Below are 26,413 nucleotides of genomic sequence, written 5' to 3' on the forward strand. Positions count from 1 at the left end.
TTAGAGCCCAGTTTTCTCTGTAGAAACAAAAATGGATCAGGCAAATTTATAAACTATTTATTTATGAAGCAATAAAACAGAAAATGCAAGAAAAGTAAATGATTAAATATTAATGCAGACCACACATTCTTAATAGTGATATTAAATTTACAATAAAAGCCATAAGGAGTATAAACATTGTTAGAATAATTGAAAACAGGTTCTTATTTTAGATTGTAAAATGTTGCAAAATTTAGAGCAATCTTACCTACATATTTAAAATTACATTCTCCCAAAGAAATTTTATAAAAATAATTTAAAACTTCTCTTTTTCCAATTTGCAAAGCTAGGACAAAAAAATTTTTTTAAAGATTTTATTTGTTTATTTGACAGAGATAGACAAAGCGAGAGAAGGAACACAAGCAGGGGGAGTGGGAGAGGGAGAAGCAGGCTTCCCACTGAGCAGGGAGCCCAATGTGGGGCTCGATCCCAGGACCCTGGGATCACGACCCGAGCTGAAGGCAGATGCTTAATGACTGAGCCACCCAGGTGCCCCAAAGCTAGGACAAAATATTAGTGATTTTATCATAATTACTGATAGTAAACTGTAAAACTGGAATCACCAATGAATTCTTAATTTTTGCCTGAGACCATGATTCCCTCAACTTTCTCCTAAGAAAGTTATTCTCGTGATATTTTCAGTCAGATTTTACAGTTCAGAAAACTTACATATGCTTCTGAATATGCTTCATTACAATAATCTTTGAATTTCTTCATGATTTCTATTGAGTCTTCCACAAGTAAAATAAATTTTTGTACCTCATATACAGTATGAACTAATGGGCCTTTGCCTTAGGACTTTTCTTTCGGAATTAAATGAATTACTTTGTCTCAGTTTTAAAAAGGGAGGGGAAAGAAGAAATCAACTGAAATATTGATACTGTATATGGAACACTGCAACATAAGTATGAAACCTATAATAAAGTTCTAAAACATATTCATATTTTACTTTTGAGTTACAGTTAAAATTATGTGATAGTACATAATATTTTTGCAAAGCCTAGAGAAAAATCCAGAGATGTGAAAATTGGAATGGAGACTGCATGCAATGTCTTTAATGAGATCATTACATTTTTCTGTTAATGGCAGTTGCCTTGCCTTGCTATTTTACTATGTTTTTAATTTTTTTTCTGCCAATTACTTACTCTGCTTCATTGGTTCTAAGTGATACAATACACTAAATCACTTGATCTTAGGCATCACTTATGAGGGCTACTCTTGGGTTAATTTTATGGCAGCTGTATCCTATAGTTAGATGTTAATACCATACAAGATGGGCTAAGTCTCATTCTAACCCCCCCCGGAAATGAATCACATAATAGGCAAAATTGCAATTAGATGCTTTCAGATATACATTAGTGAGTGATTTTCTCAGCTGTGAACTTCATAAATTTGATCAAAACTTGTGTTGATTCTTTTACAATAAAATCAAAATTGCTTTCCAAAAACATGATTGTTGACTTCTTCTATCATTAAATGTATTATCAGACAATGTCATATTCTATTTTCATATTTTAACCTTTTTGGAAAAATATCCGATTGGCCTAATTCTCCCCTCATGGGTTATTAATATGTTCATGCATTAACTGTTTAATAGCAATATTATTAAATATGACAAAATAATGACAATATGTGCTAGATGCGAGTCTCCCAATAGAATGCAAGAAGTTATTTCTGTGGTTTTTTTCTTTCTGGTGGTAAAGTTGCTGGAGATCTCAGAAGTCTGGAGAATGCTCAAATTCAGGAAAGCTGCACCATAATTAATGTGTTTTATTGGTAGAAGAATCCATGAAACAAATTTATCTTGAGACCAAAATATACTCCTGTCTAATTGCTTTCAGGCTTAGTTAGAATCTGATTTGACATAGCAACAGGAATGATATGTATGTTTGTTTTATATTTGATGCCAAATTAAAATCTTGGAAGTTTAATTGAATATATGGTGAGAAGTTAAAGTTAAGAGCTTATTGAACCTCCTGTCTTCTCTTCACCATCAACCATTTTACACACCACCATCCAGAACAACTTTCCTAAAAACATAGTGGTCACTTCACAGATTGCTCAAATTTTCTACACTTGTTCATTGCTTGTTAGACAAACATATGCACTAACCAATATTTTCCAACTTATTTTTAACCTAACTTAAATTTTATGCTTTGGGCACACTGGTTGTACTAATCCCTGAACGTTCCTTATGCTTTGTTCCTTCCATAATTTGCCTCATGTTCTTCTACAAGTCTAGAATTTCTTGTCACCCACTGTGACCATTCACGTTTTTATAATTCTTCAGGACCTGAGTGAATTCCATAAAGTTTTCTGTAGCTCCTTCCTCTGAACATCTTTAAAAAAAAAAGATTGTTTTTGTAATTAATTTGATAATCTAAATCATCTGTTTCATGTTACCTTTTAAATTCAAGAAATACTGTTGAATGTCTTCCATATGCAAGGCAATGTCTAAGTGCTGTAGGGCCTCAGTCAGAGGAACCAAAAGTGATGTTGAAAATGCAGAATCTCAGAACTCTGCCTAGACCTACTGAGGCAGGATTGAATCACTACGGTAACGAGATTCCCTAGGCTATTAAAGGTAGAGAAGCATTGCTCTGGAGGATATGCACATGAGCAAATCATAATATTTGCCCTCGTACAGTTCCCTGACTAATAGCAGAGCATTAAATAATGAGGGCAGAGTGAAAGTAAAGGTCAGGAGAGAAGCACAAACAAGGTTTCCAGGGCAGAGTGATGTTAAAGGGAGAAAAGATCACAACCAAATATAATCATAACTAGTAATGCCATGAAGTACTATTAATAATAATACTCATTTGCTGATTCTGGTATATGTACCTGGCCCAATATTTGGCTTTGAACATCCCCTGTTTCTCATCTCCACAGTGACCATGTTACATAGTTATTAGCATTCTCATTTCACATATTTAAAAAAAGGTTCAAACTAAGATATATAGTGTGTACTAAGCCAGCTTTTGTCCTGGTCAGGATTTTGATCCACGTCTATTTTCTCTGTTCTTTCAATTTTTTGACATTTCCCTGCGTATACTTACTATATCATTACTCATATATTACCATTTCCATTGAATATGTATTATTTCTCTAAAACTTGACCGCAAAGATTTTGAAGTCTTCTTTATGCTACTTTGATGCTCCTATAGAACTGATTAAAAGTACCGAATAAATATTTCACTGATGTCTGAAAATTAACAATTCTCCTTAGGAGAATTGGTTTCCCCCCAAATTTCTAGATGTAAAGAAAGGAGGTCTAGGTGTGTGTCTGTTAGGAAAAGGAAGTGTTATTTTAAAGCCTGAGAGAATAAAATAATGGCATTTGGATGAGTGTCCCATGATTCTTTTATAAATGCCAGAACATGGTGGGAGGTTAGGATACGTTTTATGTATTTATTTATTTACTTAGTACAGCAATGATAAGATTGTATATATAATAACTTTGTGTGAATTATTTCATTATTAATTATTTAAATTATCTAATAATCCTTGGTAAATAATCTTTGGGTAAAAGCTCCCATTCCCTGGCTCATAGAAAACCTTACATATCTACTTTGAAGTAGCATCAGGTTCCCTCTCTAAAAAAAAGAATCCTATAAATGCAAATATATTGGTCTTCATGCATCTCTAAACTTTGGCGTTGATATCTTAATAATTAAACCATTCTTCTAAGAAGGTTTAACATATGTTGAGTTCTCTTAAAACAAACTCAGACACATCAGTTCTAGGTTGTTTAAAATCCAATACAACATGACAGTAAGCCATTTGTGTAAGTACAGGATTATTTATTTTTGAATAGTGGCATGTTTCCTTTGCTTTTCATCAAGTACAACATATATAGTGTGTTGTAAGACATTCAGTGGTCATTTCATTGGTTAGGTCATAATAAATTAATGAAAAAAAGAGAAAGAGAAAAAAGGGCTCATTTATTTCTACAAAAAAAAAAAGACATCCTTTCATTTTTAATATAGTTGAATGCCTGTCTTTACAGAAGTATCAGAGGTAGCTGGACCCTTTCTGAAACGAGGAACAAAAGAGGACGAAACCCTATTCACACCACTCCTAGACTTTCTGCCTTCATCAGTCAATAGCAGTTGTAAATAAAGCTACTGAAATCTACTCCTTTAACCTTGTTTTCTTCTTGCATGAAGCCCTGCAACATTTTCTGTTTTCTTCTTTTCATTCAGTCTCAGATGGGTGTTTCTATTACCAACTGTCTACATGTTTTGAATTATTTGTACTTGGTGAAAACAAGGTTTAACAACTTTATTTTTTATTAGGAAAAACAACCTCACATTTAATATCACCATTATTTTATAAAGAGATAATGTTTTGTAATAAAGAGCAGATCTTAAAATTAAAAAAAACTATTTTAGTGGAGAGCTCACTTCCCGGTTCATACTGTTTAATTTTGCCCCCATGATAACTAAAATAGTTATCACAGACTTCAGAGTACATTGACTTGTGTTTAGGGGTCTCTGGGTTAAATAATAAAGGCAGTTGCATCGTCCCCAGAATAAAAAACTGGCATCTCATCCTCCAGTGTGTTTAACAGAAGCACAAACGAAATGTTACGGGATAACTTGGAAGAACAGGAGAAAGGCTCAAGGTGACAAGATACTTTCAGATTATGTTAAAAATCACTTTTTAAAAAATTTTACCCAGGATGAATCAAGGTTTTCCCAGGATCCAGACCTTTACACATTAGGGTTTTTACTTGCCCAGTATCATCCAACTTATTTGTATCAAGACCTTATGATTTGGCAAATCAATTCTTGATTTTCCTATCAGTAGAGAGAAGTAGCCTAATTCTTAAAATTATGAGTTTTTATAAATTCCTGGACAATAAATTGATAAAAGTTCACTTAGTTTTCCCAAGAAATGTAAAGCCCTTTGTATTAGGACATCACAGGGAAGAATGCCTGGTAGAAATCTTTGTTCCTCTGCATTAAAACCACAAATGATTTTATCATGTTTAGTTTTCCTGAATTTAGTTTTTGTTCCTTCATTTATTCAAAATATAGGAATAAAACATATTAACTCAACTCCCACTACTAGTACAACTAGTAGGTACTGTGCTAGAGATACAGCAGTGAGTAAGATCAACATGCTTCCTGGTTCAATGGTTCATGCTTCAGTGATTCCTCAAAAAGTTAAAAATAGAGCTATCCTATGACCGAGCAATTGCACTACTGGGTATTCACTCCAAAGATACAGATGTAGTGAAAAGAAGGGGCACATGCACCCCAATGTTCATAGCAGCAATGTCCACAATAGCCAAACTGTGGACAGAGCCAAGATGCTCTTCAACAGACAAATGGATAAAGAAGATGGGGTCCATATATACAATGGAATATTACTCAGCCATCAGAAAGGATGAACCCAACATTTGCATCGACATGGATGGAACTGGAGGGGATTATGCTAAGTGAAATAAGTCAAGCACAGAAAGACTATTATCATATGGTTTCACTCATATGAGGAACATAAGGAATAGCATGGAGGACATTAGGAGAAAGAAGGGAAATATGAAGGGGGTGGAAATCGGAGGGGGAGATGAACCATGAGAGACTATGGACTCCAGGAAACAGAATGAGGGTTTCAGAGGGGAGGGGGATGGAGGATGGGTTAGCCCGGTGATGGGTGTTAAGGAGGGCACGTATTACAATGAGCACTTGGGTATTTTACACAAACAATGAATCATGGAACACTACATCGAAAACTAATGATGTACTGTATGGTGACTAACATAACACAAAAACAAAAAAAACAAAAACAAAAAAAGAAAACAAAAGTTTACTCTGAACTCCAAATTCTAGTTTTTCATGGACTCCATGTTATAGATGTAAATGAATAAGTGACTGAGTGCCTCTTAAGAGTAACAGAGTTTATATGCAGTTAGAATTCTACCAGTTTTCATATGAGAGAATGAATGACAGCATTTAAATGAAAAACTCATGATACTAATTTTTAAATATTACGTAATTTAGATTATTTTTCATAATTAATAGACTTTTTTCTGTATTTATGAAATTATTCTCAGGAATCTCATCATTTGAGGCAATGTAAATAATTTTTCACATAATTAGACAGAAAAATGTTCATTTTTAAGACATTAGAAGGAAGAGACTCATATTGCTTAAATATTAGCTTTATGAATAAAGCTAAATTTGATTATATTTATTCACAAAACAAATCCTTTTCAGTCTCCTCTTTCTCACATACAATCTTGAATAGGACAGATATGAATCTTGCTTTTGTATTTCTGGTTCACAAATTCATAATTTGATGTTCAGCTTTCAAAAGATCAACAATAAGCCAAGAATAGTCATGACAATAAGAAAAATAAAATTACGGCTTCCTGACTGGTGGGTTAATGCTCTTCAAGGAACCGTATCATGTGACTATACTTGGGTTGTTTAGTTTCTGTTGCCATTGTTACAAATTTTATTTCATGCCTGTAAATTGTATTTTCTAAGTTTGCATGCACAAAATACTATTTATTACACCAGTGGTTGGTTTTCTGATCTCTAAATTCAGGCAGATGAAACAGCTAGCTGTTTCATTTCAGCTATTCACGTTATATATATATGAAGTTACAGATCTTGAACATTTATATTTTGAAGCTTATTAAAGATGTTTACCTTCATGAAAGATTCATATATATTTAGTCAATAGGCCAGGTAATGTTAGAGTAAAATGTTTAGTAATGTTTTCATTTCTTAATATGATAACTTAGTTCATTCCTCATTCAACAAATATTTAAGAGAAAGTAAATAATTAATAACTTCCAACTTCTGCAATTCCTTTGGCATATCTTCCTAAAATCTCTAATGTGAGAATAGAGGATCTCATAAAGAAACAGTTTATGTGTTTTTCTTTAACTGATATGTCTAGCCATATGCCCATATGTCTAAGTATATTAATTGCTGATAAACTTCTATAATAAATAAGACATTTATAATTAGAGACCATAAAGTTAATGCAGCTGTAATTCAGTTTAGAGACACTTTTTGAGGAAGAAGACAATTAGATCAATGGTCATTGAGCAGACAATTTAGATGATTGTCTTCATCATCTACAGACTTTTAGGCTTTTATGAATATAATTGTTGGTAGCTAAAATTCAAATAGAAAATATTTTAAATGCAGGTATGAAATTATCTTTTATACAAGAGTCACTTGACTCATACAGGACCTATATTTTGATTCTGCTTTCAAATTAAGAAAGTGGATAAATTGGCTTAAAGCAGTTTCATTATAAAAGCCTGGAACACACATTCGTTATAATTTCACTATAAGGCATCATGCTGTAGCACAAAGTCTGGCCTAGAATTGGTACTTTGGATATTATCCGGAAGAATGTAATTACTAGAAGCACTTGGCTCTACCTGTTTCATGTATAACATGCACCCAGGTCATAGCCAAAGGGCAGTATGACAATGAAACTCAAATATAAGTCATCCACATAGCACATCTGGAATTCAGATGCATACATCTTATCTCCTGAACATGACATTTATGTTGCTGGTGGGGTTAATATGCAATGATTAATGTGATCTTCAGAGTTAGTTAATTCATTTTTTAAATGATTAACCCTATGGGCTGCTGCATGTGCAAGCATGGCTGTTGTGCTCAGATATTTGAGAAACCAAACAGACAAGGTAGAACTTAAAATCAAAAAGGGCTGAGGATCAAAGATACTGTGTAAAACTAAGAATAGGAAGGGCTAAGAAGACGAGTAGGCATCAGGGTCTGAAGAATGTTCAAGTGCGTCCCATCTTGAAAAAGGCTGTAACTTTACAGTGTAACCACACACACACACACACACACACAAACACACACACACACATACACCCATGAAATAAAGTTTCACAAAACTTCTACATTTACTTACCCTAATGAAATGAGATACAAGATATATTCTATTTTCTTTTTCATTAAAAAATATTACTGGTCCCAACAAAAATAAGTAGATTTCACCTCACTAATGAGTTGTGATGTGTAGCTGGGGGAAGAAGTGATTAATTTTAGTGAGTGGTTCTTAGTATGCTGTACATGGATAGGTTTGAAGAGCTTATTAAAGACATACAATTATTTGAGGGGAGAGTTCATTTCTATCAGATTCTCAAATGGATTCCTGACATCCCCTCAAGATAATAAAAGCTAAAATATATAGAGCTATTTACAGTTCAAATAGTACATAATACACAAATATTATACTAACACCTCTGTATGTGTTATTTAGTCCTTACAATAGCCTTTAAAAAAAAGATTTTATTTATTTATTTGACACGGAGAGACACAGTGAGAGAGGGAACACAAGCAGGGGGAGTGGGGGAGGGAGAAGCAGGCTTCCCGCCCAGCAGGGAGCCTGATGCGGGGCTCAATCCCAGGACCCTGGGAACATGACCCGAGCCGAAGGCAGATGCTTAACAACTGAGCCACCCAGGCGCCCCCTTACAATAGCCTTTTTAGATTGGTACAAATTTCCTCATTGAGGAAATTAATGCTCAATAGAGAAAATAATTTTTTCCTTCCATTATTAGTAAATGTTAAAGAGGACTTCAATGCCAGCAGTTTGACTCCAGATCATATTTTTAAGCCTGTGAAATCTGGTAAACCTAACTTCTTCCTCCCTACCCTCCCACCTTCCCTTCCTTCCATCCAACAAAAAGATTTATTTATGACTTCCTCTGTGCCATACACTGAGAACATAAAAGTAATTGACTACCCTGATACCCCTTATAGTCTAGTGAAAGATAAACAGAAGTCAAGGCTAAGGAATATTTCAAAACCACAATAAGAGACAGCAAAGCAGAAATAGACACAAGTTGACCATGAGACTAAGGCAACTTTTTCTTTAGACATGTTTTTTATAAATTTCATAACAGAGCAGGAAACAATGCTAGATTTGGCAGTTTCCAAATATATAATCTATGAATCTGCCATATTTTGTTTATCTTGAAATTTTGGGTATTAGACTATCCACGGCACATCAGGTCACCCTGGAGGGTGCTTGGTTGGGACTAAGGTCCATTCCCTTGTGCATTCACAAGTTAACTCTAGAGCTACTGTTTGCTGTAGATGCAACCCACGATGAAATCTGCAGTCACTGGTATTACCTTGGTTGTGGAAAAGGGCTCAGGTGGTGCAGTGCTGCCATTCTTCATCATGGAACTCGTTTTAGCAAAGGTCAAATTCTCCAGGTCTGGATGTAACTCATGAAATTCACAACGTGCCTGCCAACTTCTCTGACAATATGTTTAATATAGATTCAGAATTATGGCAAAACAGAGAACTCTACACATAATCATTCAAGGTTAAATTGCTTATTACAATGGACAACAGAACTCAACCTATTAGTTAAGGGCTTATCTTCCTTTATCCATTTCACATAAATTTAAATAGATACATTTTTGCAATAGATGGTGGCTAACGTTGGTTATAACTATTAGGAACATGTGGAATGTAGGTGAAGAATCTCACAGTAATTGATTCAAGTTAGTGTTATCTGTTGAAATATTTGCTGTGATTTTAAAGTATTAAGGTTGTAAGAAAATGTCAAGTGTAGAAAATATCTATTATGTAGAAATCAAGAGTGATTATGGGAAGCTACAACTAGTTTTAATTATCCTGTAATTCTTCTTTAGGTATTATCTTTTTAGCCAGTGATGAGCTATATGGGAAAATACATCTACTTGATTTATAGTACCTCTGTAACCTTTGTCTAAATTTGGTCCTCAATGTATACATCATACTTTGCTTATTAAAATTGGTTGTTTATGAAAATTAATTAATCTTTAGAGAAGAAAACATGCCATCATTTAAAAATATCCTATAAAATCTGAAGGTATTCCAAAGGAATTTTCCAGAAACACTGTCAACAAAGCTAGTGTTTCTGGAGAAAATATGCAGCCTCCTAAGGGAATTGTTTTGAGGGGACAAAGCACTTGTTTGGATATATAAGTTCTCATTATGCTGATAAAATTTCTGCTATGACAACATTACATTGTAAAACAATAATAACCAAAGGAAAGAAAAAAAAAAAAACCCTTCACACCCCTCGGGATATATTCCTAATGCTGCTGTACTGTTCATTTTAGCCGATTTGATATAACTTTTAAAATAGTGTCTCAACATGCAGTGGGTCCACAGGTGAACACTTCTGTCACACCAAAAAGAAGAACAGAGAGAACTGTGTGGGTGTAGATTTGGATGAGTGTCTACTAAACCTGAGATTGGGATGGGATCTCCCAGCGCCTTGGCCATCACATGAGTGATGATGCTTCTCATTCTGTGGACGTTTTCAGACATCTCAAATTTAGTATGGGCAGTATAGTATGAACCTTAAACCTGTTCTTCCCATTCTTTCTCTTTTCCATAACTATACCCCATTGCTGAAGCCAGAAATCTGGGATTACTCCCTTTTTCTAACCATAGAACCCTGAATCATCAACAATTTCTTTACAAAATAGAATCTCAAATCCAGCAATTTCTTTTCATGTCTATTTTTATAAGCCTGTTTCAGATCATGCATCAGTTACCTCCTATCCTACTTATCCTTTTCCATCTCCTTTCCAAAAACCATTCTTTCCACAGTGAAGTGATCCTCTTAACAGACAAATCTAAGCATAGGGCTCCCCTGTGACGATCCTTTCTGTTGCAGTTTACTTCCCTCCGAAGAAAATCTAGTCTTTGCCATGCCCTTATATAGCCAGGAATGATTCACTCCAACCCCCTCCCCACCATAACCTTGTTTTTCTCCCCACATCATTTGAGCCCCAACTGCATTGGACTCCTCTGAGTTCTTTGAACAAGCAAAGTTTCATCTTGACCCTCTGAATGTGGGCTTCTTGTTGGTTGTGTTGAGATGCCCATTCTTCAAGTTAGCTGAAATACCAACTTCTTAGAGAGTCCATTCTTTGCCAACCTATTTAAAGTATATTCTCATAGATTACCCTCTATTCTCTCTGTTTATTTCCTTTCCAGCATTTATTAGATTTTCTTTTTTTTTATCTATCCCTCAACAGTAGAACGTAAACTCCATAAGGACAAGAGTCATGCCAGTCTATTTTATCATGCTCTAACCCAAACACAGAATCTGACACCTAATGGGTACTAAAACACTTGAATGAGTATCACTGTTTCTTAGCTATATTATTGTAAAGGCTAAATGTCTGCTTCTTCTGGGCTATTGCAACCTTTCCATCCTTTTCCTGTCACCAGCTTCATCTTCATGAAGTTGGCTAGAGAGTATTAAGTTTTGTTTTCTCCAAAATATTTATGTTTCCCCTAACCCATAGAGTAAAGTCAGAGGTACTTAGATGAGAGTGACACTCAGGACTCTCCAAAATTCCCCAGGATTGTCTCCATTATATTGTACCTCCTCAACGATCATGTGCTTTGTGTTCCAGCCCTATTGACCTACCGAACTCACTTGTTATCCAATACAATAATATCCCAGAAATTTGTCACCAGTGACCCTGAATGTGTGTTTACTTCAACTCAGTGAAAAACACAATCTATCTGACTGATGTAGAATCAAATTCCAAGAAATAAGAAGTCCCCGAATTTTTCAAGTCAATGCAGTGCCAGTCATTTTAACATGTCATCGCTGAACATCCAGTAGCTTCAAGCCAAAGCATTCAGTCTTGAGAGTGGGAAATGTTCCTTCAGAAAAGGAGCCTGTAGAGTTTGATGCAGTTCCAGATCATGCCACGAAACTATAATGTGAGGAAACCCAAGCCCTGGAGAAGCAATTATTTGCTACATTTTACTCCCTCCTATTTTCTAGTACAAATAGTAGGGCAGTTAAAACAGTGATTTATATAGAACTAAAGTCTGGTAACCACAGGCAGGATTTACAGGAGAAATGCTGAAGGAAACAGCAATTAACAACACGGAGGAGATCTTGGCTATGGGGAAGAAACAGCGGCACCTTAGCATCTTGTCACTCTGAGACAGGGTTGCCCCTTATCAAATAAGAGCGCACCCAGGAAAGCTACAAGTGTCAGCCTCCAGGAAGACAATTGGGCGTAAGGCCTTGGAAGGGAGCATGTCTCTCGTTATTTATTTACCCTTTAAAAGAGTAGCAGGTTGGACCTCCACACTAATATTACCTTCCTGGGCTAGGCATCTCCACCTAAGAATATCTTATAATTAGACCATTTGGCCTTCAGAAACTGGGCCCTTCTTGGCGGGGTTTGCAACCTTCCTGCCGACCCAAATTCTGTTCTGTTCGTAAATAATCTTGGAGCCAGGGGTGCCTGGGAGGCAAAGTCTGTTGAGCGTCTGACTCTTGATTTCAGCTCAGGCCTTGATCTCAGGCTAGTGAGATCCATCCTGGGGACGGACTGCGCCCCTCAGAGGGGAGTCTGTTTCTCCCTTTTTCCCTCTCCCTCCGCCCGTCCCCCCTGCTCATGCGTGTGTGCATGTGTGCGCACATGCGCATGTGTGCTCTCCCTCTTAAATGAATGAAGAATGAATGAATGAATGAATGAATGAATGACTCTTTTTAAAAAAGTAAAAATAATCTTGGAGCCAAGTTCCAGAGGAGGACTATAGGTGGCAATGCCACTTTCTATCACTGTTGATTTTGGTAAGTTTTCCTTGTGTTTACAGATTTCTGAAGCAAAAACAAAGGACAATGGACATGTCCTTGAGGCGTTATGGTACAGCTGAAAGAACAGAAATTAGAGTCAGGGTTGCAGGTGCTCACATGGTTATCACAGGTATCCAGTTGTATGAATCTGGTTTTGCTTTTTTTTTTTTTTTTTTTTTCAAATCACTCAAGTTTTCAGGGCCTCAAATTCATCTGCACATGAAGTCTTGTTTACATATCTTACATGTTCTTTCTTACACTGAATTCTATGAGTCTATGGTAAATACATTTAAATTGTTAGTGTGTGTGTTGTTTGAAAAGAAAAAGTCAAGGTATGATACAGCAAGCCTAATACTTACTAAACTTTTCCACTACGTTTTCTCCTAAGCAGAGAATGGTAAACATCCCCTTCTGGAAATTTCACTGAAGTCTCTTGTTTTCTCCTAAAAATTATGCAAACATTGTATTTTACTCCATAACTTACCCTTGTTCATTTTAATACAAAGCGATAAATATAAGTAGAGAAAAATTGATACAAAAACATTTGCACCATACCTCTCCTGTGACATTGACGATCTCCTGGAACACATCAGGTTAGTAAATGAGGTTTCTATCCAATGTTCACCTCATTTTCATTGAGTTTAGCTGGAGAACATATACATATAAGTGGGAAAGGAATCTGTATGTATGGGGAGAGGGTGTTGGGAGGTGGAATCCAGAAAAGTGTTGACAAAGGAATTAAATGAAACAGCAGAGTTCTACAACTGCAAATGAAACTGGATGGGGTGAGTTTTTAGTTCTACAGACTTTACTATAGATGAAAGGGTCCTGAGGTTCAAATCAAGCAAACCTCGAAGTGATTCTCCATTGGAGCACTTTGTGTCAACTGTTTAAAGCACTGAGCTTTGAGTATAACCTTTTCAAATTATTCCAACAAAGGTTAAAATGATTTATTAGAGGTTTGTTTATGGTTAGAATGCTTTATTAGACATTGTTTATCTAAAAATCATTTTTTTAAAGATTTTATTTATTTATTTGAGAGAGAGAATGAGAGAGAGAGCATGAGAGGGGTGAGGGTCAGAGGGAGAAGCAGACTCCCTGCCGAGCAGAGAGCCCGACGCGGGACTCGACCCCGGGACTCCAGGATCATGACCTGAGCCGAAGGCAGTCACTTAACCAACTGAGCCACCCAGGCGCCCCTAAAAATCATTTTATATACAAATAATTTTTAGACTCCAACAACAAAGTAGCATACATCTCAGAGTTTAAGTGTACTAGGATGTGAAATGTGGAATTCAACTTTGGCTCATCTCTTAATAGGGATGTAGGAGCTGCCTTTTAGGAATTTTAACAATCAATGAAATATAGAGAGGACTGTAATTCTAGTGCTGAAAATGACAAAGGACCTCGTAAGGAAAATGAAGGACCTGCCTCTTCAGCCAGAATTTGCCCTCTGCATCAGGGATAAATTACACCAAGGTGTAATTCAAGGAACAATTCAAGGTATAGGAATTTGTTCATTGTGGAGGAGAAATTGAAACAAATACTGAATCATAACTGTCTTTAATTATGTAAATGGTTGCAACCTTTTTTCTTGAGGCTTTAGTTGTCCAGCTGTCTACAGGCACAGAGTTGGACAAATTGACCTTTTGAGTTTCTGTAGTATTATGCTGTTTTTCTGAATTACAGTGTAAGAAGCTGGTACAAGTCCCTCAAACCCAGATCATCCCAGAAAAAAAGGAATTGAAATTAAGCTAAATATTCAGTTTTCTACTATACACAGTGTTGAATACCTCTCTCCATTTCTGTGGCCATCTTTGTGCCTTTCCTAGATTCATATGCATACTATTCTGTAATGAAGTTTATCTGATTTTTTAATTTTATAATGTGAATTTATAAAATGATTTATGATATACAAGGTCTGAGAACAACATGCCATCCTTTCTCAATTCATCAATAGAAATTTGGTTATTTTAATATCTTTCTTCAAATGCCTAAAAAAGTAATTGAATGAGATCCAGGTAATTGTAAATACTTATGAGTTTATCAAGCTTCTTATACGTAAAAAATGATAAGGGCTAGTCACCAGAATAATTAAGTATGCAATAAGAAGCACCTCATTCTTTTAGGAATTAACCTCTAGGATTGAAATGCATGTTTCTTAAGGTTTATAGTTTGCCAGTGAACTATGGATGACTGGAATTTCAGTGCACGCATGCAGTAAATATTCTGAGTATTCAGTGTCATATTATAAAAAGGGCCAAACTTAATTATTTGAAGAATAACGTGAAAAAGTGTAAAAGAAATATGCATGTCTCACATGAAATGCAGTAAAGCAGACATGGCTGTCTTACCTTTCCACATATTCCTCCATAATTTATTTAGTACCTCAGTAGCACACCTCATGTGTTATTTCCTCCACTGCTGAATGATTCTTAATTACTTTATTTAATGGGAAACACTACTTTACACAAAATAAGTGTTGTGAGGGGACATAGCTATGGAACCAAAGTGCGCCATTAGCGCTTTATTTCGTGAACTCTAAGTTTAAGTGCTTGGGCAGGGGGGATTTGAAAGACAAGTTACAGGTTTTTTTCCAGATACAGTTGCTTGTTCAAATTCAGCCTGAGTTGTTTATCAATGCTTTACATACAAATTCAGGGACAAATTAGCAGCTGTGCAATAGCTCTCGGTCTGCTCATTAGTAGTAAGCAATTCACAAAAGACATATCTCAGATAGAGAGAGCTATCGGCTAACTGTTCTGTAGAGTAGATTGGGAAAGCTGTAAGAACCAAGTTTCTGCATTCACTGTGAATATGGCATATTTCAGAGTTTAGAGAACCCGGATCGGTGGCGCATAAACATACTTTTGCCGGTAAGACAAAATTCAACAGAGCTGTTACTGCAGAGCCCCACCCATGGAGTCTAAACACCATGGGCCAAAGACTTCCTCCTATGAAACATCCTTTTCTTTTCTAGTCTCTTTTAACGGCCTTTCCCAAGGAAGCACAGGCAAGAGCCCCGTGATGATCCCAGGGTTTTGATGATATTTTAAATATCATTAGAAGGATGTCCTGAAAGGTCATTTTATCAGGAGACTTGCCTCGGAACAGAGTCTGTTTTTCACTTTATTGTGGAGAAGAGAAAATGAAATCTTTTTATATTGGTACCCCCCAGGTTTTCGTCTCCACATCCTTACTCATCTGTTTCTTTCTAATCTCACCAACTCAATCAGGGTGTTCTGGATGGAGTAGAGTTTTAAGAACGATTCTCTCCACTGCCCCTTTTATATCCTTTACCCCAACTCTAATCAAATTAAGATCACAAAACCCACTCACTCACATCCTTTCAACAAAAGTTCATTTCTGTGCTAACCTACACCGCTGAGGGGGGCACCAAATGGCAAATGTTCCAGAGCTGGGCCAGAGGAAGTCTACCGACCACTGCAGGTTACCCTGAAAGGTCACGTTCCATTACTTTAATTTTCTTCAGGATTCTGTTTCTTAATACAAAGTTTTGAATTTATGACAAAACTGCTTGCAGCTTCCCATTTTAGAAAAGCACAAAAAGATATGCTGACAAATGATGTGTATAATCATCAGGCAGTACCTGCAAACTGTCTGGAGTTTGCTAAATAACACAGCAGAGAGGAACCAGGTATTAGTCATCGGGGTGGTCTTGTCTATTACCAACTTTCATTTAATGGCCCGGTTCAGTCTTCTAGAGGGCTGCTGGAGGCTGTAGGACATTGTATTTAGTAAGCAATTATCCTCCCTTAATGATAGAAGTAAGGCTTAGATCATTTGTGATTTCTTTGGGGGAGCAAGATGGGCGTTTTCAGAACTGATGTGAGGAATGACTTTTGATAGACATGAGGGTGGAGTTGTTCTAAGAACAACAGCTGAGTGGGTGAAGAGACTAAAAGGGCAGGCTGGTTCATAATCTTGAAAATACACATTTGCCTACATAACCGGGAGATAAAACAAGGTGAGCAGATGAGCAGCATGCTGTTAATGTTCCCCTTCAGTACGAAGATATGCATTTTTTAAGAAGAGAGAATGCACCTTCTTTAAGAATGATATAACCGTGGAATGACTATACAAAGCTCTGGAAGTAATTAGTTTCCTCATGAATAGAGATTACATAGTATATCTATGCTGTGTTTATTTCAGGGCAGGTGAATGATGTTTCCTCTAGGGCCTTGCCTCTCAAGCATGGTCTGCAGACCAGCAGTACCAGCGTCTCTAGAAACCTTGTTTGGAGATTCAGAATCTCCCGTCCTACCCCACAGTGGAATCAGAGCCTGCATTTTATGGAGATCCTCAGTGACTCATGTGTGTATTAGAGTAGGACAAGCACTCCTTCAGGAGATTCTTTATTTCTCCTTCCTTTGGGGATGGAGGTGGTTAAACCCACCTGCCCCACATAAAACACCTGGTGCTAGCACTGCGAGCTTTTCAGTTATTGAGCAGGGATCTGGCTTCTTATTTTTAAAATGTTTCCAAGATGGTTCTGTAATCCTTGGGGAGCCCAGGGAGTGCAGCTGGTTCACCTAAGAGGTGCTACTGAGGCCTGCCTCACCTCCTTCAGTATCCTTTCTATTGCCTTTTCAAGGTAGGGGCAATCTGGGCAGACTTCTGTAGTATCGTCACACATGCCATGGAGTAGCTGGGGTTTTATAAGGAGTAAATATGATAACGTATCTGAAAGCACTCAGCACCTCATAGGCACGCAGATAGATCTGTGTTATTTGTGGGATAATTTCTTTTTTTCTTTTTTTAAAATATTTTATTTATGTATTTTCCAGAGAGAGAGAGAGAGAGAGAGAGAGAGCACGTGAGAGATCACACAAGCAGGGGGAATGGCAGGCAGAGGGAGAAGCAGACTTCCTGCTGAGCAGGGAGCCTGATGTGGGACTCGATCCCAGGACTCTGGGATCATGAACTGAGCCGAAGGCAGCTGCTTAACCGACTGAGCCACCCAGGCATCCCCGTGGGATAATTTCTATATTCTGTAAAATTACCGCCAAATAGCACGGCATATTTAAGTACTCAGTATTTCTGCTTATATGAACAGTATGTGAACTTCTGAAGTCCAAGGACGATGATGTTCATCCCGTTCATCATTTATAGTTAGAGGGTGCCTGGAAGAAAAGCAGCACTCTGGGCCTGCGTCCTGTGCACCTGTATGGGGACCTGTGCCTAGAAATGCCCCACAGTTGATTTAAAGCTCCAGCGTGGCTGTCTTGAAATTTTCAAATAGTTGTTGTAAAATCAGACCTACATTTTCATTGTGCAAAATATGTGGCTGGACTTGAGTGGAAGAGATCTGGTGGTAAGCAGATCAAACCAGAGATTCTGTCCTTACGTTCGGTCACTGCAAACACCTCAGATGGGAGCATTCTTCAAAAATGGCTTTTGTTCTACAAAATCGGCATCACCTTCAAGTTTCAAAAGTTCACAAACCTCAAACACGAGAAGTTTTTTTGTTTGTTTGTTTGTTTGCATGGCAATTATAGAAGAGTGGGTAATGTCAAAATAGCCACGCTGCTGTTGACCCTTGAACAACATGGGTTTACACTGCGTAACTCCACATATGCGGACATTTCCCATAAACACAGTACTAGAAACATATTTTCTCTTTAGATTTTGTTTTCTCTAGCTTACGCATTTGTAAGACTATAGTATATAATACATATAGCACACAAAATGCGTGTTAATTGATTGTCTATGTTGTCAGGAAGGCTTCTAGTCAACAGTAGGCTGTTAGTAGTTGAGTTTTGGGGGAGTCAAAAGTTCTATGTGGAGTTTTTACTGCATGGGTGGGTCAGTGCCCCTGACCTCCACATTGTTCAAGGGTCATCTGTAGATGCATTCATCTCCAGTTCGCCAGGTATTGATGCATTTCCATCAATAGATCGGTTTCTGGCAAAGTCTCAGTAACTCTGACTGCTAAGAAATATTTAGTAAGTTCCCAAGGCTACTCCAAAATGGTGTGAACAGTTACGTCAGAGTTGATAGAGTGCTATGCAACCCTCTCCCTCTCATCAATGAAGTGAAAAACGTTGGTTAGCAATTTCAGTGAATCTATGCTCTAAGATATCACAGGGGAAATGGAAGCTTTTTTAATTACATGATCTTAGTCTCCCTCAACTTAACAGGTTATGGACATTATCAAAGTTCTCAAGACAGTGATTTACTAGGTGCTATAGTATTGCATTCTTAACTGTGCAAGAGAAAAATGCAGAATACTATGAACTGCTTTGCACTACCAGCACAGTGCTGTGAAAGATGATGCACCTACTGCAAACCAAGGTCATATTCAGCCTAAGGAGGAACAAATCCCACAAAGAGCCAGATTTTCTTTGTGTAACAGGCAACTGAGCCGTGTAAATGTGACTTTAGAAAGCCCACCGTCTAACTGGTCAGGTACTTTTTTTTTTTTCTTCCATTTTGAAAGGAGGCAGTTTCACCATGAAAGCCAACCTGGCCTTTGGAAGTCTGGCAGATTGACTGTGCTATGTCAGTTACCAGTTCCAACGGTGAAGGGATTTTTCAACTTCAGGTGTTCTGAGGAGTTGGTGGCCATATTTAAATTGAACTGTTAAAGATTACTCGTCTTCCTGATGCTGTGGTAGAGTGAATAAGGTGCTGGAAATCATGTCATTCTGGAGGGTTGGGAGTAAAGGACAGATGATTATGGGAAGCCCAAACAGCTGAAGCGAGATGACAGAGGAAAATAAGGAAAAAGCACTTTGAAGACTAAAGTGAAGCTCAGCCTTGAACTTCTGGAAACAAAAATGAGAGGCAAATTAGTCTATTGTGCTGGGATCAGAGGTACTAGAAATTAGGCTTAAAAACCAGAAGGTGCCATAACAAAGGAATCTGTGAATAAAAAAACATGGCAACACCATTAAGAACCCTTCTAGGGGCGCCTGGGTGGCTCAGCTGGCTAAGCGGCCGACTTGGTTTTGGCTCAGTTCATGATCTCACAGTCGTGGGACTGAGCCCTGTGTCAGGATCCACACTCAGCATGGGGTCGGCTTCAGATTCCCCCTCCTCTCCCTCTCCCTCCAGCTCATGTCCTCTCACGCAAATAAATAAAATAAAATATTTTTTTAGAAAATCCCTTCTATATACTTGCAAATAGAAGACATGCCTGGATAATTTTATCTCTGCTATGGTATCCTATTGCCTGGGATCTTCACTTGTATTTGTCCATGCAATATAAGATTACTGGTTCTAAGAACCCCTGAAGAGCAAATAAATCTAAAACAAGTAAGTCATAAAATAATCAGGGGGCTCGTGCCTCCATCCCTTTTTCATCCTGTATTCCATGCTATTTTGGATTTCAATTTATAATTCTCTCTTTTTTTTTACTGCTTTTACCCTAACATTGGGTTATATCCAATCACATTATGTCCTTCCATTAAATTTCTCAAATACTTACATGAAAATTTATTTTTCTGGAGAATAGGCCTGATCATGTAATCTTCAACAGCTCTATGCCTCCTACAGAGAAAACATACCCACGCCCATATCCCTTAGACTGACATTAAATGTACTCTCTTGCCGAGGCTTAATCTTTATGTAACCATATTTGTCACTACTCTTTGGAGGCAGTTACAGCAGAATAGACCTCCTTCCCCTTTCCTGGTTAGAACTAGCGTTTTCTTAATATCCATGCCACTGTTCCTACTGTTTTCCTTGTCTGAAATTCTCTTCCTCCATCTTGCATATTCCAATTCTACTTATGCTTTGTCCAAAACAAATGACATGGCCTCTGTATAGGTTTTCATGCTTATTCTCTGAAAAGAGAACAATATTCCTTTACTCTTTTTTTTTGAAAGCTCATTATCTGTCTCTTTTTTTTTTGTATTTACCATGTTTAACATGTATTTTGGTTATACACATCTTACTTATCACATTGGGAATAATTTCTATTTATTAATTTTGTATCCACTAAAAAATTTAGCACAGTGCCTTAAGCATAGAAGACACTGAATAAACATTGGAAGGAATGAATATAATAAATGAATATTTAGCTGGGATAAAGGGATAAACAGAAGTAAATAGTAATATGAGAGTAGATAGAACCAGAAAATAAAGTTGAGAGTCTGTAGGTTTCTTACCCTACAAATGTTTTAAACTGAATATTCAGGAATATTCAGCATCATCCTCAAGACTGCTTTAATTGAGTGATGTCAGTGGGAATGGCAAAGTAGGACCTCTGAAAACCTTACCTCCTTAAAAGCAATGATAACACCGAGAAAAACTGTCAAAAGACATTTTTCAGAACTCTGGAAATTAACCAAAGGCTTGCAATGACCTAGGACGCATTTCTTCAAAAAAAAAAAAAAAAGGCTGAATCTCCTTAAGACAAGTGAGTTTTGTCATATTTTAACTTGCCCTACTCTCATTTCCTTCTCCCTGCATCCATAGGACTCTTTAAAACTAATAGCTCTATAACCACAGTGAAAGTTAGCAGCCTGACAGGAATATAAGGTTAGTTTAATGTATGAAAATCAATCACTGTAACACAGAATATCAATAAATAAGGGATAAAAACACACGATCATCTCAATATATGCAGAAAAACATCTGACAAAATCCAACACTATTTCATGGTAAAAACACTCACTAAACCAGGAATAATAGAAGAGACTTTGCTCAGCTTAATAAAGAGAATCTATGAAAAACCCACAACTAGCATCATCATTAACAGTGAAATATTGAAAGCTTCCTCCTAAGGTCAGGAAGAAGACATTTTACTGGAGTTTCTAGCCAAGGCAATTAGACAAGGAAAAGAAATAAAAGACAACCAAGGTTGGAAGGGAAGAAGCAAATCTATCTCTATTTGCACATGACATGATTCTGTATATAGAAAACCCTAAGGAACACACACACACAGACACACACACACACTCAATTAGAGCCAAGTTCAGTATGATCACAGGAAACAAAATCAATAGACAAAAATCAATTATATTCTTGTATATGAGCAAAAAACAATCCAAAAACAAAATTAGGAAGACAATCACATTTATAATAGTTTTAAAAAGAATGGAATGTGTAGGAATAAATTTAACAAAAGATGTGCAAGGCTTGTACACTGAAAACTACAAAACATCATAGGAAGACATTAAAAGTCTCCTGTGTTTGAATTGTTAAGATGACAATACTCCCAAAATTAATCTACAGATTCAATAAAATCTCTATCAAAATCCCAGCTGGTTTCTTTGCAGAAACTGACAAGCTATCCTAAAATTCATATGGAAGTTCAAGAGACCCAGAAGAGCAAAAACAGCCTTGAAAGTGAAAAACAAAGTTGTAGTACTCACACTTTCTGATCTCAGAACTTACTACAAATCTACATTAACCAAGACAGTTTGGTTCTGGCATAGAGATAAACAAAACAATGTAGATCAATGGAATGGAATTAAGAGTTCAGAAATAAACGCCCCCTCCGTTTACAGTCAATTGATTTTCTGTAAGAGTGTCACATGGCAATTCAATTGGGAAATAATAGTCTTTTCAATGAGTAGTACTACTCTTCAAGTAGGACAGCTATGTATCCCATGTAAAGAAAGACCCCTCTGCCTATTATATACAAAAATTAACTCAGTATGCATAATATCTAAATGTAAGAGTTAAAACTACAAAACTCACAGAAAATAATATAGGTGTAAGTCTTCATGATTTTAGACCAAGCAATGGTTTAGATACAACACCAAAAGCATAGGCAAAAACAACAAAAAATAGATAATTTAGATTTCATCGAAGTTAAAATTTTTTGTGCTCCACTCTCAAGAAAGTGAAAAGGCAGCCATGTGATGGGAGAAAATATTTGCAAGTCATACATCTGAAAAGGAACGGGTATCTAGAATACATAAAGAACTCTGACAATGCAACAATATAAAGACAAATAATTCAATTAAAAATGGGCGAAGGATCTGAATAGACATTTCTCCAAGAAAGGTATACAAATGACCAGTAAATATGTGAAAAGATGCTCAACATCATTAACCATAGGAAAATGAAAATCAAAACCACAATACTAGTTCACATCTACTAGGATGGCTATAATAAAAAAGATAAATACTTGTTGGCGAGGATTTGTGGAACTGGAACTCTTACACATTGCTAGTAAAAATGTAAAATATTGCAGTCAGTTTGAAAAATAATTTGGCAGTCCCTCAAGAAGTTTAACATTAAGTTGCCATATGACACATCAGTTCTACTCCTAGTTATATATCCAAGAGAACTGAAAAGATATGTTCACACAAAACCTTATATATGAATGTTATTTAATAGAAGAATTAATCATAAAAGCCAAAAGGTGGAAACAAGCCAAATGTCTATCAGCTGATGAATGGATAAACAAAATGTAGTATATCCACACACTAGAATATTATTCAGCCACAAAACCAAATGATGTATTAATATATGCTAAAATATGGATAAGCCTTGAAAACATTATGCTAGTTGAAAGATGCTAGATACAAAAGGCCACATATGGTATGACTCCATTAACAGGGAATGTCCAGGGTAGGCAAATTCATAGAGACAGAAAGTAGAATATTAGTTGCCAGGAACTTGGGGAAGAGGAGAGTGGGGAGTGACTGCTAATGCATATGGGATTTCTTTTTGGGGTGATGAAGATGTTCTGGAATTAGATAGTGTCATGGTTGTGCAATTGTTTCAGACACTGCCTAATATAGCATGGGAGTCAGGTTTGCCCTGCTGAGAACTACTGATCAGACAGACCTATACATACTGATTTGGACAGGTATCAGAGATGTATTATTAAATAATTATAATAATAAATGTAGAACAACAAAAAATTGCATTAATGTTCATTTTAAGGTTTGCTTGCACTCTGAGAAAGAAGCAAATTTGAAATCAAGAGAGTAAGAGTAATCTGCAAAATAATTTTCTTATATGAATAATAAATAGTAATATTCTACACACATCAAAGGTATGGTATAATGATTAAGAGGTCACATTTATGAATTCTTTCTTTTTATAATTGTTAGATGAAAGATGTTTGCACCATAAAAAAGATATTTTTCCTGTTACATTCTGAACTTAACACAGTATTGCAAAATATTCAGTCTGTTTTCCACAATGATTAAAGCATAATTATATAAAGAAAAATAAATCAAACTTTTGCATATTTGAGACAAGAGAATGCAAGGAGCACCTGTTTTCAACTTTAATTGCCAGAGAAAACATTGGATCTAAATTGGATTCTCTAAAAGAAGAGAGACATCACCTCACTTTAAAAATACCAAGGATTTAAAAAGACAGAAAAGGCAGAGCTTCTTTATCAAAGTTGACTTAATGAGAATAATAGAGACTATAGTAATCACTAACACAGAATAGTACACAATAACAGTAATCATTTACATTTTAGAATTCACTAGATGGGTTAGAGCTTGCACTGCCTATTTTAAATTACATTCAATTCCATGATACTATTAAGTATGGCTCAAGGGATCACTCCTATTTTACAGCTAAGGAAACTGAGATTTAATAAGATTCGAGACATATGGGCAACAAGGGGCAAATATTGGGTCCTGAATTTCAAAGCCCATGTATTATACCAAGCTCCCACTAAATTTTTAAGAAGTTCTTAAATCTTAAAAAGAATTCTTGAAGGGGATTAAGAGTACACTTATCACAATGAGCAACGAGTAATGTATAGAATTACTGAATCACTATATTGTATACCAGAAACTGATATAACACTGTATATTAACTACACTGGAATTAAAATGGAAAAATAAAAAGAAGAATCCATGTAAGACAAAGGGTATGAGTTGTATTGCATTCTTATTACATACAGCTGAATTTTCATGCCATCTTTGCCAGTAGAGATAAATATCACTATGGTGAACATCCTGCAAATATGTTTTCATGAAACAGGGACCAGAAACCATTTCAACGCAGGAATTTATGGTGGGCCTAGAGAAGGCCGGGATATGAAAGTTGGCTCTATCAAAAGAGTCAGGGCAGGAAGTCAGAGCCAGAGATGCTTAATAAGTGTGGGGCCAAGACTGAACCATTGCCTTTCTCACTACTGACCTCTTGTTCTTTCTATAGCACCATGCTGCTTTCCATAATCCTGCAAAGCAGATAATATATATCAAACGCAGGGCTCAGCACCAATGCCCGACCCCAGCTGTCTAACACGGTACAGGTGGAGGACTCAGAACCATATTTACCCACTGCTCAGAAAAGCTGAAAGCCTTGCTCTAGGAAATGATCTGGTCTGGGGCTCTGACACCTGGGCAGCCCACTGGGGACACTTGAGAAGGGAAAACATGGGTCTTTTAATTCCATAGGTAGTGTTCTTTCTCTCATACCAGGCTTCTTATGTAGTCCTCAGAATTTTTTCCAAAGGACATGTTTTGCTCGATTAAAGTATATTGGTCTAGGCTAATAATAAGTGAATCCTTCACAGAATTTGTGTTGAGTTCCTTCTCATCTTTCTCTTTGGAGTAGAAGGGAACATTTCAATAGATTTCTAAAAGCAATATTTACTCTCACAAACTGCTTCTGAATTGGAGTCTTTATTTCTGTCTGCTTTACTCTATTTCAAGAATTCCTTTAAAATGTTTCCATAGAAACACCTGGAGAAGAAAATGATGAGCTATATAACATTCTCGGCGGATGTCTTTCTGAATTTGGACATTCATTCCTCAAGAGAGTTGAAACAGTTGTTTTTGAGGTAAAGTCCATTTCTGAAAGGGATTCCTTCACATGTCTCCTGAACATTTTAAGTTATAAACTCATACTCTGTAATTTTTATGAAATATTCCAGAGGCTGAGAAGCATTGAAGTTCTATTAGTGTAGCCTAAGGGGGTGCCCTCATCCATGTGACCCACATTAATGTCTCTCTCTGCTTAGCGTCTCCACAACTCGCAAAAACTGAGGTTGGGTCATGGAAGACTGGAGAGCACATAGCTCTGCCCAGGCATATTGGACAGATGACTGCAGGAAGCCGATGCCACTGGAGTGAGATGACAAAGAAGAAAACAAACAAGAAAAATTTGCACGAGAGCTCAGTGATGGACTTGGTAGAAGAAAAGAAGAAACAGATTAATCTCAATCCCGGGAATTTTGCCACACTTACATGATCATTGAAACCCCATATTTTTCCTTAATAACACATTTAACACCCATGAATTCTCTAAAATGAGGAAATCCAATAAATGGAGAGAATTTGAAATTTTCGCATGTTGCTATTTACATGACTTTATTATTTACATCTGTACCACAAAAGGGCTTGAAGTGGAGGTCATAATTCTGTCAGTAGGTATGGAACTCTGCAGCTTTTGTTCAGTGCATAGGGAAGAGCGATAACGAATGCCATGTGCGCCGCAGGTCCTAAATGACATGCTCTTATCTTCACTGGACAGTTTTATATGTGAAGGTTTCCCTTACCCTCCTCTCGAGCTGATCAAATTGCAAAAATCACTGAATGGAATTCTGTGTCGGCCTCTCACACACGAGTAGGTGGACCTATAAATTAGCTAAGTGAGAAGGTGTTATGTGTTCCAAGGGATGCTCCAGTTCACTGTTGGTGAGAAGCTTTAGTGCTTTTAGGAGTGGACTATCATAGGGACTTTTTGTGAAGAAAGGTAAAAAAGGATTGAACAGGGTGGTTCTGCAGTACTGAAGGACTGTTGAAATGGGCAACCCCGGAATTACATGTTACTAGCTGTACATGTTGCATGCTATACAACATAA

General features: G+C 36.7%; 1 protein-coding gene across 2 annotated transcripts in view; it reads left to right on the top strand.

Moving 5' to 3' along the window:
- Positions 1-26,413, top strand: part of TSPAN12 (tetraspanin 12) — a 290,076-nt gene that overhangs the window by 217,368 nt on the left and 46,295 nt on the right. Inside the window, exons 9-10 of one of the 2 annotated variants that reach the window (XM_064575014.1) lie at positions 25,287-25,390; positions 25,571-25,642. The exons of the other annotated variant lie outside the window; for it this stretch is intronic. Of the exons in view, the coding sequence (XP_064431084.1) occupies positions 25,287-25,390; positions 25,571-25,627 (161 nt within the window). The 3' untranslated portion in view covers positions 25,628-25,642. Of the gene's footprint in view, positions 1-25,286; positions 25,391-25,570; positions 25,643-26,413 lie in introns of those variants that run through there. 2 annotated transcript variants of the gene reach the window in all.

This window comes from Mirounga angustirostris, unplaced genomic scaffold (genome assembly GCF_029215605.1).
Source record: "Mirounga angustirostris isolate CCGP_5_RB_7025 unplaced genomic scaffold, mMirAng1.0.hap1 SCAF_12, whole genome shotgun sequence".
NCBI classification, from domain to species: Eukaryota; Metazoa; Chordata; class Mammalia; order Carnivora; family Phocidae; genus Mirounga; species Mirounga angustirostris.